Raw genomic sequence first — 14,105 nt, 5'->3', positions numbered from 1 at the left:
AGGACGCCGAGAGCCAAAGGAAAAGCCAAGCAGAGGCAGTTTATAATCAATGACTTTTATCTTTTGAAAATGGAAGCAAATATTTGGACAGATACTCTGGCCGCTCTATAAGAGCGCGTCTTTCCGGACTGGGCTGGTTCTCTCCCGGGATATCACGGCTACAAAAAGCTTCAGGCACTGACTCCGGTTGAGCCTGGCGAGGCATCAGTTCATTTAAATAAAATACAGGCTAGGAACTAAAATCTCCCACAACCCCACCCCCGGGCATCTCAATCCAGCGGCTCCCAAAAACTGATTTCCCTCCAATGTTAGGAACAAACCCGAGGTCCCCAAGCACACAACCCTGAAGTCACACGTACAAATCAACACAGAAATCACCACTGTGGGGAGAACGACCTTCGGGTTTTTGGGTTCCAAAAGAAAAAAAAAATCCATAAAAATACACATCTCAGGCATTTACTGCAATACAGAAACATCACCAAACAGCCAAAGAACCCGGAGCGGCCGGATTGTGGATCCACGGGCACAGGGCAGGGGATGCCACTTGTCCCTAAAACACAGAAATCCCACTTTTCTGAAGCTTTCCTGCTCTGCAATCCCACCACATCCTCTGTCTCCTCCATCCCGTCCTCGTGCCTCTCCAGCTACGTCCCCCAGCCGATTCCGCCTCCACGCACACATCCCTCCACAACAGGGAATCCTTAACCTGGAAGTTCTGAACATGCAAACACTGGGAAAAATGGAAAATCGTAGAATTCCTAGCTAAACTAATGGAAAACAAAAAAATCAATCACTTCAGCCTGGACAAAGGGACTCGTGTCCGCCGGGATGCTCCAGGTGGGGGACGCTCCGCACACACGGAGCTGCCACAGGGACAGAGTCCAGCTGGGATAGGGATCAGGAGCTCTCTGATGGTCTTTGCCCACCTATGGATTCAGGATGGGTTGTCAGCACTCCCTGGTGCTGCAAGGATGGGCTGTGCAGGGATGGGCAGCACCGGTCCCGCTTGGCACAGCTTTCCAGGGTGTCCTGGATCCCATTCCCAGCACAAGGACACAGCTGGGAGCAGGGAGCCAGCCTGCCCCATAGCCCTGACAGCTCCTTCACAGGGGAGACCCCACCTGAGCAGAGCTTTGCTGAGCTGAGCTTCCATGGAATTCCAGGAGGAGCTCGCTCGCCAGCCCGGAGCACTCACAGGGTCTTTCCCTGGAGGATCCCAGAGAAACCAGTTCTCCAAACTGGGATCAAATCCACCCTCCCAGTCCCTTCTGCTCCGAAGGACTGGGAGTGCAGGAGGCAGGGTTGGGGTTGGGGGTTGCTCATCTGATCTGGGAACAAATCCTTTCCTGCAAAGCTTTCCAGCATGGCAGGGTGGGAGGCAGGAATGGGAATGACGGACAGGAGAAAACAAATGATAAAAAAAATAACAACGCAGGCGTTTTGTTTGTGGAGAATCATCATGGAAAAATCACCTTCCTGCTGCTCGTGCTGCCTTGGAAAATTCCTATCATCAGCACTGGTGTGAGGGGCTGACTCGGATTCCAAAAGCTCCTTAAAATCCATGAGCTGAGGGGGGCAGGAACAAGGATTTACAGCAACTGCTGGCATCCCACAGCTCACCTGGAACTCCATGCTCCATGGATAAAAACATTCCTGCATGGAAGTCAGTTCTGCCTCGAAATGGAAATAAAAATCAGCAAGTAAAACACGTGAGTTTGGTCACGGAATCAAACCTTGGGATTGTATGAAAATGGGAACGTGGTGCTGGCTTCAAACTTCAGTAGGAAATAAATCCCCTCGTTCAGAATGATAAATTTGTATTTTTCTGGGGCTGGGGACACGTTGTGGAGCAGGAAAGGCAGCTCATCCCATCTCCAAGGGGTCTCCACAGGGAAGGGAAGGGAATGGAAGGGAACCCACCTGACTGTTCCAAATGGAGGGTTTATACAAAATAGCTTCAGCTTTGTTCTCTGCACAGTGTAAACACCCCCCACACCCCCTGTCCCTTGGAATGGAAACACAAATACTGCAAAAGTGGCAAATAAGAAAAATAAAAGCGATTTTTTTTCTATTTTTTGGCAACTTAAAAAAAAAAAAAAGAAAAAGTGGTTAAGAACAATGTGGTGTTGGTCCCTAAATCTAGAAAAAAGATATTTGGGCATGACATTGGAAGTCAAGAATGGATTCGTTTTTCAAGGATTCATAATAACATCTGGAAAAAAAACAAACCAAAAAAAACCCTGTAAAAGTAGCACTTCTTGTTTTTGACACAGTCACAGAAATTCATTGGAACATCAGGAAACGAAAAAAATCTTTCACTAAAAAGCTTGGCTTGAAATCATCGGCTCTCGTTGACGTGGATTTAGGAGAACAGGAAAGCTCGTACTGGAATGCTGCTGGCTGCTGCTGGCTGAACTGGGAGCTGGGATGTGCCTGGGCTGGCGGCCCCGTCAGTCCGCGATCTTGGCCATCTGCTGCTCCAGCTTGGAGATGCGCTCATCCTGGTTGGAGATCGTGTCCTTGATGGATTTCAGCTCCTTCAAAATCTCGTCCAATTTGGCGTCGTTTTGCTAGAAGACAAAACAGGAGTGAGGAGAGCTCTGGGGTTTTCCAAGGAAAGGGCTCCTCCCAGTGGGATTGTTGGAGGGATGAGGGTGTGACACAGACTCTGGAGCAGTTGGGATGCTCAGGGCATGGAGCAGCATCTCCAGCAGCACCAGTGCACCCAGGCAGGAGCAGTACCTGCTCTTAAACCACACTTTCCTCTGTGTCCCAAAGGACACAGCTTGAGGACAGGGATTAGTGGTGAACAAGGTGCTGGTGCTGGGTTATGGTTTGGGCTTGGGGATCTCAAAGGTCTTTTCCCAACCTCAATGGTTCTGTGATTTAGAAAAAACAATTCCCAGTAATCTTCCATTTCTATAGAAACATCACAGAATCATGGAACATCCTGAGTTGGAAAGGACCCACAGGGATCATCCAGCCCAGTTCCTGGCCCTGCACAGACACCCCAACAAGCCCACCCTGGGCATCCCTGGCAGCGCTGTCCCAACGCTCCTGGAGCTCCCCATTCCCTGGGGACCCTGGGCAGTGCCCAGCACCCTCTGGGGGAAGAACCTTTCCCTGATCTCCAACCTAAACCTCCCCTGGCGCAGCTCCAGCCATTCCCTCAGGTCCTGTCACTGGTCCCACCCTGGGATTCCCACCTGAGGCCACCACCCCTAAAATTCCTGGAGTTCACTCACGGGGTTTGAGGCATCCGCTGCTTTCTTTGGAGCATTTATGAGATCACTCTTCTTGTTCCCGGCGGGTTTGTTGTCCAGTATGTTCTTCTTGACCACCTTGAGATCCCGGTTTTTGCCTGGAATGTACCCGTGCTTCAAGGAGATGAGGAGAGGATCAGCATTCTTCCCCTCAAACCACTCCTCTGCTTCCAGAGCTGCTTCTGGGCCGGCTGTGTCCGGGTACAGGTCGTCCTGGAAGAGGTCGGACTGCAAGGCAGGAGACATGGATTGGTCAGGAGCTCTGGAGGCAGGAGCTGGCTCCAAAGCCCGGCCCCAGGGCGGTGCTCACCTTGCGGGGAACCGTCATGATGATGGGCTCACACTTCCTCTCGTGGAGCTTGAAGAACCTGCCGTGGAAAAGGAGAGGTGGGACAGGGAGTGAGGATCAGGGAGATGCAGGAGATGGGAAAGGAGCAACCCCAAGGAATCACAGAAATCCCTCTGAGACCATCAAGTCCAGCCACTCCCCCAGCACTGCCAAGGCCACCATAACCCAATGTCCCCAAGTGCCACATCCACACAGCTGTGAAATCCCTCCAGGATGGGGACTCCACCCCTGCCCTGGGCAGCCCCTTTCAGTGCCTGACCACCCTTTCCATGAAGAAATTGTTCCTAATATCCAAGCTAAACCTCCCCTGGAGCCACTTGAGGCTATTTCCCCCTGTTCCCTGGGAGAAGAGATGGATCATATTCCCAACCAGCAGTGATGTTCCCTCCTGGAGCCACTGCAGCGACATCCCGAGATGTTTCCTGCCCTTCCCAGGTTTTCTGAACCACCACTGCCCTGTGCTCACTGCTCTGCTGCTTTAACCACTCCTGAAATTCCCAGCCCCAGCTCCCAGCCCTGGGATGAGCTCTCCTCACCTGGCAATCTCACACTTGTTGACATCGAGGCCCCTCTTTGGCATGAACCCCATCCCCCTCTGCGGCTCTTTGCTGCTGAAGGTGTTGAGGTAGTGAACGTATGGGGACTCATCCGTGATCTCGAAGTAGCGGATGCTGCTGTCACCCTGCAAGGAACCCCAGGAGACCCTCCAGAGGCTGCAGGACCTGTGTTCCCTGTGCCCACACTCCTGCTCCCGACAGCCATTCCCTCCAGGAATGCTGCCATGGACAGCTCACAGCTGTTTTTGAAGCAAGGCTGATCCCCACCACAATCCGAGTCCATCAACTGAACGGTTCCTCCAAGTCCTGTTCCAAACACTGTGGGACAGGGATTGAACTCATGCTTCCAGGCTGGGAGTGGCCCCTTCCACATCTTTTGTGGAAAAACCTCCTGCCACAGTCAGGCAGAAAGGCTGTAAACCGGTTTATCCTTAATTCCAAGCAATTCCACCGCACTGTTGTCTCTGAGACTGCAGGAGGGGTGGCAGATAGAAACCCAATATTCCTCCTTAGATAGAAACCAAATATTCCTCCTTAGCTGCTACAAAGATGGGATTCATGAACATGCTTGTATGGATTCTCCTTTGTAATTCCTTGCTCATCTTGGCTTTGGCTCCTGTTTGTAGGAGTCCATCACAAGTGGGCACCAAATTCCTACAAATTGCTTTTAGAAAGGAGCACCTCATTCCAGTTTTCTATTATTTAACCCCACAAAATTCCAGTGGGCGTTGCCACACGCTCCAGCATCTCCAAAGACGAGGAGGACAACATCCAAAATGTACCTTCCTCCCACACCAGTGTAAAATCCTCCAGGTCAACACCAGCAAGGAATGTTTTGGTAATGGTGTGGGACTTGTTGCACGAGGAGCAGCTTTACCTAATCCATCTCAAAGAAACATCCAGGTCCACTCCAGACCTTCCCAGGTTCTGCAGAGTGAGGATCAAACCCATTCCAGAGCAGCCTGATCTCTGCAGCACTGATTTTTTGGGGAACATTTTTGGGGAACACAGGTGCCTCCAAAGCCTCTCCTTACCTTCCCACACAGGTAAATGATGTTGGTGTCTGGGTCGTAGAAGGGCAGCAGGACCCCGTTGCTGGTGTCCATCTCGTGAAGGGCTATTGGCTCCTCCATGTTTTTCTGGAAATAAAAACACCAGGGATGTTAATAAAGACTGGAAAAGCTTCTGTTCATAGAGGGAGGGTTTAAATTATTAACACTTTGTAGCCACTGAGCTCCCAGTGGTGTCTGCACCACCCGGAGGGATCCGCGTGTTACAACAAACGCTGGGAATGTTCACGAGCTGATTCATTCCCCAAGGGCATTTTAATCACTAAATGAAATAAAAACAGGAGCCAGGAAAATTCACCAAGTCAAGGGAAATATGTGACACAGTGAGTTAGTGACAGTGGGATGGGATGTGTGGTGGATGATGTCCCTGGAGACACTCAAAAGCCACCTGGCCACAAACCAGGTGGTCCCTTCCACCCTGAACCTTCCTGGGATTGTTGCTGTCCTGCTCTGCTCAACACTGAGAGAGAGGTGACCTTCCCACAGCCCCTCTGCTCCCTGTGTGTCTTCCCAACCTGCAGCTCCCAGCTGATCGCTGCTCCTGCTCAGTTCCTTCACTGAGTGACACACAGCCAAAATTATGGAAGCAGGAGCAGGCAGCAGATGGAGAGGGAATAACCTCAGGTGGATAAATGATGAATTTAGGAAGGAATTCTTCACTGTGAGGGCGGGGAGGCCCTGGCAAAGGGTGTCTGGAGAAGCTGTGGCTGCCCCTGGATCCCTGGAAGTGTCCAAAGGCCAGGTTGGACGGGGCTTGGAGCACCCTGGGATAGTGGAAGGTGTCCCTGCTCATGTCAGGGGGTTGGAACGAGATGGGCTTTAATGTCCCATCCAACCCCACCCATTCCATGATTCCACAGCTGCAGGGCTGGGTTTAGGGTTAGGGTTAGGCTGGATGTGAGGGGCACGGGGATGCAGTTTGGGATCGTACCGGGTTCCACAGGGCCAGCTGCCGCTCGCTCATGCGGCTGAAGCCGGTGGTGAAGATGTTCCCATCCGCCAGGAAAATGGCTCGCATGGGCCGCGCTCCCTCGTGGGTTTTCTCTTTCTCCTGGAAGAGAGGAGCAGGTCAGGATTAGCAGTGAACAGAAAAACCCTTGGAGTGGTGGCTCCTCTCTGGACATGCTGCTCCTCCATGCTGGGGGAAATCCAAGGAGCAACATCCAACTCTCCTTCACTGCTGCTTCAGGGAAGAAGCCAATCACTGAACCACAAGAGAAGGGGACATTCCTGGCTTGCTCCAGCTTTGCCAACCGGCCTCCTGCAAGGCTGAAGGAAAACCTCTTTGCAAGCTACAACTTTGCATGCACAACTCTGGAACTGTAATTATACAAAAGGATTAGATGTGGAATTACACTCCTGCAGGTTTAAAACTGAGCCCTAAAATCCCGGTTCAAACGCTAATCCCAATAAACCCAGACAAATCCTCCAACCCCTACCATTCCTCTTGTAATTTTTGAAGAGCACGACTGAACGTGGTGGTGCGTAAACTGAGCAAGAAGGTTCTTTCTTCCATATTTTCTTGCTCATTCCCTGCTGGAGTGAATCCACGTTTCTTTAATAATTAAGCAAACTTACAGCCACAATTTCTTGTTTCCTGGGGTCGATAACTCGGACTTTTTTGTCTTTGGAAGCTGTGCAGATGAGGCTGCCGTTGCGGTTCCAGCTGACGTTGTAGATCATGTCCACGTGCATGTCATCCAGGTTGATGAGGGCTTCTCCTGTTCCCACATTCCAGATGATGATGGCGTTATCACAGCCTAAAATGGGAAATAACAGCTCAAGTCACAGCACTGGGGTACACAGGGGAAAAGCCAGAGGTGGGGAACAAGGGATAAACCTCCTGCAGCTCCAAAGGTTTTTTGGGGAAACCAAAACCCAAACTGGGAGCTCAGGAGGGATTTTTCTCAATGGAAAACACCCAGCTCATCCAACAATCCCGCTGAAAGGACTCGCTTCTTTCCTTGGGATCCAACCCATGGAAGCCTCAGACTATGCCAATGGATAATGAATTATCCCATTCATTTCCATAATGATGCAACTGATTTTCAGTGGTCAAAAAAATCTCAATACATGGACTGTACCAGCCAAGGAGACGATTTGGAAAATGCTGACCCTGAAAGTTTGTGGGAGGAACAGCTGGACTCTGGGATACTTTGTAGGGATCAGGGGGAAAGGAGAAACACTTGGACCAGTTCTAAAAGTACATGGGAACAGGGATGTAGGGAATGCAGACGTAAATCGTTACTGCAGATCAAATAAAGTCTGGAACAACTCCCAAGCTCCAATTCCAGACATTTCCTTGGTGCTTATCCCTGTAAACTGAAGATACAAAAGGCTGAGATACAGAGGGGGCTGCGAGCCAGCTACTGCCTCGGGTCTTGTGATTCACAGGGATCTAAGGGATCTGAGCAGCTGGGAGAGGGAAGAAGGAAAAGGAAAAGCAGGAGTGGAAGGAAAGCAGGGAGAGGTGGCTGTTCCCCCGTCCCTGCGCTCCGTACCTGCGCTGAGCAGCACGTTCCGCGCCGTCGGATGCCAGGCCACGATGCCCACTCTCTTGGAATGGCCTTCTAGCACTACCACGGGCTCTGTCAGGGACAGGGTGAGCCCGTTCTCAGGGATCTGCCACACCTGCAAGGGAAAGGAAAGCTGCTCAGCCAAGGGCGGCCCATCCGAAGGGCGCGTGGCTCGGCTGCTTCGCGCATCCCGCAGCCGCCGGAGCCGTGGCTGCTCCGTGTAAACAGGAAGGGAATTGGGGAGGGATTCGTTCCCAGCTGCCAATAAACCCTTGGCTGATCCATGTGGAATATCCTTCCTCACTCATGTGCCAGCACAAACCCACAGCTCCTGATGCTGCAATCCCTTTATTCCCGTGTCCACGGACACGCTCCGTTCCCATCCTGCTGAGGAGTTGGGAAAATCTCCCCTGCAGCTCCAATTCCATGGGAACAAGCTGCTGTCTTTCCAAACCATGCTTGTCCCTCAGAAGGACAATGCTGCAGCTCTACCACTGCCTACTTTTTATTTCTCTAGGAACACCAGCAATTTGTTTTCCTGTTAGATTCTGGCTCCTTTCAGATCCCATTTAATCAGGGAAGAGCAGTTTGGTCCTGGAAGAAGCCAGAGCAGCCCAACTCAGGACTGCCTGTTCACTTCTTGCCTGGTTCCACAACCCTTCTGTTGTAAGATTCCTCAGGGAAGGGCAACCAGGAGGAGGAACAGCCCCCCAAGGATGCCAGAGCACTGGAATTCCAGCAGGAGGGAGGTGGCTTTTCCAGCCAGCAACGACCAGGGATGGGACAGACAAACCCACCACCCCAAAGCCCCAGGGCAGGATCAGCCCCACCAAAACTATTCCTGCAATTCAGCACTGGACAATCATCTCGGAATTGAGTTTGACCTACATAGAGTGAATTAAAAAATTACATGGAATTACAGGGAGAGCCCCTCGGGGAGCAGTTGGAGCTGCTGTAGGTAGATGGCAGCATTAGAGCACATTCGCTTTGCTTCCCATTGTTTGATTTTCCTGGAGTTGGGAGAACGGGGCTTGCCAGACCCTGCCCACGACGCCCAACAGGCTGTGGGATGTGAGGGAGTGGATTTGGGAAGCGAGGCAGACAGAGATGCGTGATGGACACGTGGATTTCTGCGCTAATCCCAGTTTTTCCCTTCTCACAGGGATGGCTGGTGCTGGAAAAAACCCAGCGAGATGCAGAGATTCTCAGTGGGTACCAGCTCACCTCCAAATAACCCAAAAATGATTTAGCTTTTCATGGACACAGCTCCCGGTGCCATCCTTCTCAGCATGCCGGGAGAAATGAGCACAATGGGAACACCTCCCCAGGAGAGGATTTCTCTGCAAGGGATGAAAATGGTCCCGGCCCCGAGGCTGCCAGAGCTCCAGGAGCCTTTGGACACTGCTCCCAGGGATGCACAGGGTGGCATTGTTGGGGTGTCTGTGCAGGGCCAGGAGCTGGGCTGCAGGATCCTTGTGAGCCCCTCCCAACTCAGGATATTCCATGATTCTGTGGAAATCCCTCTCTCCCTTCCCACCCGATGGAACAGCGCTGGTGACACGATGACATCAACTGAGGCTTTTACCACTCCAATTTTAAAATGGGATTGCAAACAGGAGCTGCTCAGCCTGGAAAACCAGGATCTCATCCTGCTCACTTCCCATTCCCCCCCAGCTCCACCAGTGACTGGATCCAACCCCTTGCAGGTTCTGCTGAAACCCAACATGCCTGAGAACCTCAACAAATCCCTTCCCCCACCCCTGACACTGAAAACTGGGTTCCAAAGGTGTCGGGTTTGGAGAAACAGCTTTTCTCCTGCCACTCAGGGAGTAACAACCTGACAGCAACAGTTTGGAACATGTCTGTGATGGGAATTCCGTGTCAGCCTGGTGCTGCTCCTAATGCCAAAACTGTGGGGGGTCTCTCCAATGAGCCACTGGGCTTTGGTGGGTTTTGTGTTTCTCATCATCTGCCCTCCTGCATCTCTAGGGTTGGATGGGATATTGGGAAGGAATTGTTCCCTGGGAGGGTGCTGAGGCCCTGGCACAGGGTGTCCAGAGAAGCTGTGGCTGCCCCTGGATCCCTGGAAGTGTCCCCAAAGCCAGGCTGGATGGGGCTTGGAGCAGCCTGGGATAGTGGGAGGTGTCCCTGCCCATGGCAGAGACTGGAATGGGATGGGCTTTAAGGTCCCATCCAACCCAAACCATTCCATGATTCTAAGATCAGTCATTTTTTCCCCCTGAGAGGCACAGTGGGATACAGGGACCTGGCCCCAGTCCCTCAGCCTCACTCTCATTGTGGGAAAAGCCTTGCAAACTGAATTTATTCACCAAAATGACCCAGGAGCAGCAGAAGCTTCTGAGCCCATGACCTGCAGATGAGCCAGGCAGGGACAGCGGGGTCAGAGCAGCTCCAGCCAACATTCCTCCCTGCCAGGGGCAGCCACAGCAAATGCATGGGCGCCCTGGGCCCCCCAGTTCTGTTCTGCACCATCTCAGCCAGGAAGGATCCTGAGATCCCTCTGAGCAAGTGCAAAGGAGACAGAAAACTCCAGAACCAAATTTAAACATGAGCCAGCGAGTGCAGGGGGTGGGAGAGGGAAAGGAGACAAAATCCCAGTGAAAAAGGGTTTTTTTTAAAGCCTCTAGAGGACAGATGGAATTTTCTGTCAGGTAGCTGGGAGCAGCTGCAGGGCAGTGTAATCCTGGGCAGATTACAGACTACTGACCCAATAATCCTGCCTGCTATTCCCAAAAATAATAAAGAAACCAATGTGAAAGGTCAGGGCATGGTCCCAACTGGCCCAGCCCCTCGTTCCTGCACAGGGTGGGAGTCTGGCCTCAGCCTGGGATCAAATCAGGTTCACAGGGAAATCACAGAATTTTAGATGCAGGACTTACCCTGCCGAGGGTGAGGACTCGGGAGGACTCCAAGGAAACCTTAAAACGCTCCAAGGAAACCTTAAAATGCCTGGGCATTAGGAAATGTTTGTCAGCTCTTCCTCCCGTGGGTGTCTGGGGGTTTTTTGGGGGGTTTGATGTTATCAAGGCTGTTTGTTTGTGCAGGAGGAAGTGGAGCCGTGGCACAGCTGAGGGAGAGGTTTGGGGCTGCAGGAAGGGCAGGAGAGGAAGGTTTTGCACAAACAGCACGTGAGAAAGAAAACAAAGCAAACTTTTCTTTCATCCCCTTTAAAAAGAAGCAAAAACGGTCTCCTCTGGCTCTGCACGAGCTGAAAAGAAGACTAAATCCATTCTAGAAAGAACACTAGCTCCTACATCATATATATTCATTTTTATCACCTTAAGTAAGGAAACAAATGAGTTTGAGGCCTGGATTTATCCATGGCCCTGCTCCCATATCCCTGCAGGAAGAGGCTCTTGGTGCATCATTTTTACAGGGTCAGACCTTCTCCTCATTCTCCCTGTCCTGGTTGGTGGCCCAGGTTGCTGCAAAGGCTCTCTTTGATTTTTAAAGAAGTCTGCTCCATCCCATGAGCTCTGCTCTGGCCTTTCCACACAAATTCCTTAAAATGCACCTTCTGATGAAGGAAATTTTCCATACCTGAGGAAGGGCCTCGATACCATCTACAAACCTTTATCCACTAAAACATTTTCCAGCTGAATGGAAAGCCTGCAGTACATCAGAGCCATCCAATACAATGTCAAGCAGGAATATTTAAGTCATTCCTTATTTGCTGGCACAAGGAAACAATTCTTCCACGGGAAGAGGCCACAGAAGGCATCTGCAAGGAAGCCTTTGGAGAGGAATGTCAGGTCTCCTCCTCTTTCCCATCCCCTCTCCAATGCCATGTCCGATATTCCCAACACTGAACCTGTCCAAGGTTTATGTGCAGGTGTTGTAAAAATCTGGGAATTTCTTTAGAGGAGATTTCTGGCTTTGGAAAGGGCTGAGTGAAGCTTCCCTGTGCCACACGGGGGCTGCAGAGTTATGGCTGCAGGGAATCAGGCCTTTCCACCTGGAGACAGTGGTTTGCACCTCAAATCCATGCTCTCTCCCTCAATACCATCCCAAATCCACGCTCTCTCCCTCAATACCATCCCAAATCCATGTTCTCTCCCTCAATACCATCCCAAATCCATGTTTTCTCCCTCAATACAGTCCCAAATCCACGTTTTCTCCCTCACACCATCCCAAATCCACGTTTTCTCCCTCACACCATCCCAAATCCATGCTCTCTCCCTCAATACCGTCCCAAATCCACGCTCTCTCCCTCACACCATCCCAAATCCATGTTCTCTCCCTCAATACCATCCCAAATCCACGCTCTCTCCCTCACACCATCCCAAATCCATGCTCTCTCCCTCAATACTGTCTCAAATCCATGCTCTCTCCCTCAATACCATCCCAAATCCACGCTCTCTCCCTCAATACCATCCCAAATCCACGCTCTCTCCCTCACACCATGCCAAATCCATGCTCTCTCCCTCACACCATCCCAAATCCACGCTCTCTCCCTCAATACATGTCTGGCTGACGTAGCTGAGATCCCTTGTGGCAGAGGGTGAGATCCTAAATCCCTGAGTGCTAGAGCACAGATGGCCTTTAAGAACAAGGTCTTTTCTCCGGCAGCTGGAATTGACGCAGAATCCCCCACAATTTCCTCCTCCACGTCACTTTCCCTCATCTCCCCCCGGCAGAGTTTGGAGCCCATGAACAGCCACGTGTCCTGTAAAGCTCCCTGTTCAGGCTGCTCAGGAAGCAGGACCCAAACCCTTTATCAAGGAAAATAGGACACTGAACTACCCATGCCAGGCCAGAAAAGCAATTACAGTTGGGAAAGCTCATGAGCTCATTCCCAAAAGTCCAAGCCAGGGGTGTTCTTCACACCGGTGCAGTTCCTAGCTGTCCCAAATGAGTTGGGATCCATCTTTTCCCATTCCAAACCTCCAGCTAACACACCCCCAGCAACTTCCAAACCCTGGTCTGTACATCCCTGACCCTGGAAGCACAGCAAGGCCTCACCTATTTCCCCTTCCACTCCAGACAGGTCACACCAAACACAACCACAAGGGTGCAAACCCCCAGGCAGCTCCACCCTGGGACCTTCCCACACGGGTGCTGCCTCCAGGGATGCACGGGAAGCTCATCCCCACCTTGGGATGTGTGGAGAAACCCCAGAGTCCAGTGGGAAGTGCAGATTCCTGCAGTTTGTGCCCACATCGGGAGCACTTGGACAAGCATTTGGACAACTTGTAACTGAACTCCGTTGGGTTTTCCCCACAATTCAGTCTCTCTGGAGCCTCCCAAAAGACTTCTCATTGCACTTGGATTAGAGACTTATTTGGCCTCCGAGGAGGCAGCTCTGGGCCTTCACTGATGCTCAAGTATCAGAAACATTCCCAGTGTGCAGCCCTTCCACATCCCGGCTGGAGAAACGTTCCCGCATCCTTCCAAAGCTCAGTTCCAGCCCAGTAGTGAGCGTTGCAAACCCAGAAGTTGTTGTTTTGTTTAATATTAAATATAGCCCATTTTGTTAACATGCTTCAGCTTCCAAGACTGAGAGATCACAGGCAAGAGCTGTCCCAGGAAAAGCCTCTTGGGATGAATCCCCTCCCAAACATTTGAACGATGAACAGAAGCAAAGGAATTTATCTGACATGATCTATAATAAGATTTCAATATAACATTCAGCCTACAGCATTTCTAAATATGGCCAAAGATCCCTGGAGTTATTTGGCATTATTTCATCTTCCAAGGATTTTCTTTCACTTATTCTGCTGTGTTTGCATACACAGGATTCCACATCCGTCACGGAGCGAGCCCGGCTGTTGTTCCATGGGCTCTCACTGAGATAAAACAGGTCTCAATCCAAGGTTGGCAGGTGCAGAATTTGGGATTAATTGTATTTATTTATTAAAAAAAGGCCTTTTGACACCTGCTCAAAACTTGGAGATACAGGGAAAATTTTGAGTGACTCCTTTAAATCAAGGGTTGAAGGAATCCTGGAACCTGCTGGGTTCATTCCCTGCCAATCCTTCTCTCTTCCCAGCACATTGGGATATCTGAGGTAAGGAACCACCTGTCTTCTCAAAGCTCTACAAATCAGAACACGTCACCACAGACTGGCATTCTCATTCTTCCTCCCAAACATCAGAAAAATGCCAAGGGGAAGGAAAAATAGAAAAAAATTCTTCCCTGTGAGGGTTATGAGGCCCTGGCACAGGTTGCCCCATCCCTGGAAGTGTCCAAGGCCAGCTTGGACAGGGCTTGGAGCAACCTGGGCTAGTGGAAGGTGTCCCTGGCCATGGCAGGGGGTGGGATGGGATGAGCTTTAAGTCCCTTCCAATCCAACCCCTTCCACAATGACCAAATCTTCCACGACTTCCTCA

At 51.1% G+C, this 14,105-nt stretch overlaps 1 protein-coding gene across 3 annotated transcripts in view; it reads right to left on the bottom strand.

The window, feature by feature from the left end:
* Positions 1-35: 35 nt before the first annotated feature.
* The window catches only part of CORO1C (coronin 1C), a 50,245-nt gene continuing 36,175 nt past the window's right edge, over positions 36-14,105 (bottom strand). For all 3 annotated transcript variants that reach the window (XM_032127610.1, XM_032127612.1, XM_032127614.1), the window contains exons 4-11: positions 7,741-7,870; positions 6,818-6,999; positions 6,171-6,290; positions 5,204-5,308; positions 4,149-4,294; positions 3,574-3,631; positions 3,246-3,491; positions 36-2,570 (exon numbers count right to left, since the gene is read on the bottom strand). In XM_032127610.1, the coding sequence (XP_031983501.1) occupies positions 2,451-2,570; positions 3,246-3,491; positions 3,574-3,631; positions 4,149-4,294; positions 5,204-5,308; positions 6,171-6,290; positions 6,818-6,999; positions 7,741-7,870 (1,107 nt within the window). In that variant the 3' untranslated portion in view covers positions 36-2,450. The remainder of the gene's footprint in view (positions 2,571-3,245; positions 3,492-3,573; positions 3,632-4,148; positions 4,295-5,203; positions 5,309-6,170; positions 6,291-6,817; positions 7,000-7,740; positions 7,871-14,105) is intronic.

Source organism: Corvus moneduloides, chromosome 18 (assembly GCF_009650955.1).
Source record: "Corvus moneduloides isolate bCorMon1 chromosome 18, bCorMon1.pri, whole genome shotgun sequence".
Taxonomy (NCBI): Eukaryota; Metazoa; Chordata; class Aves; order Passeriformes; family Corvidae; genus Corvus; species Corvus moneduloides.
This window is presented reverse-complemented; position numbering and strand designations above follow the sequence as displayed.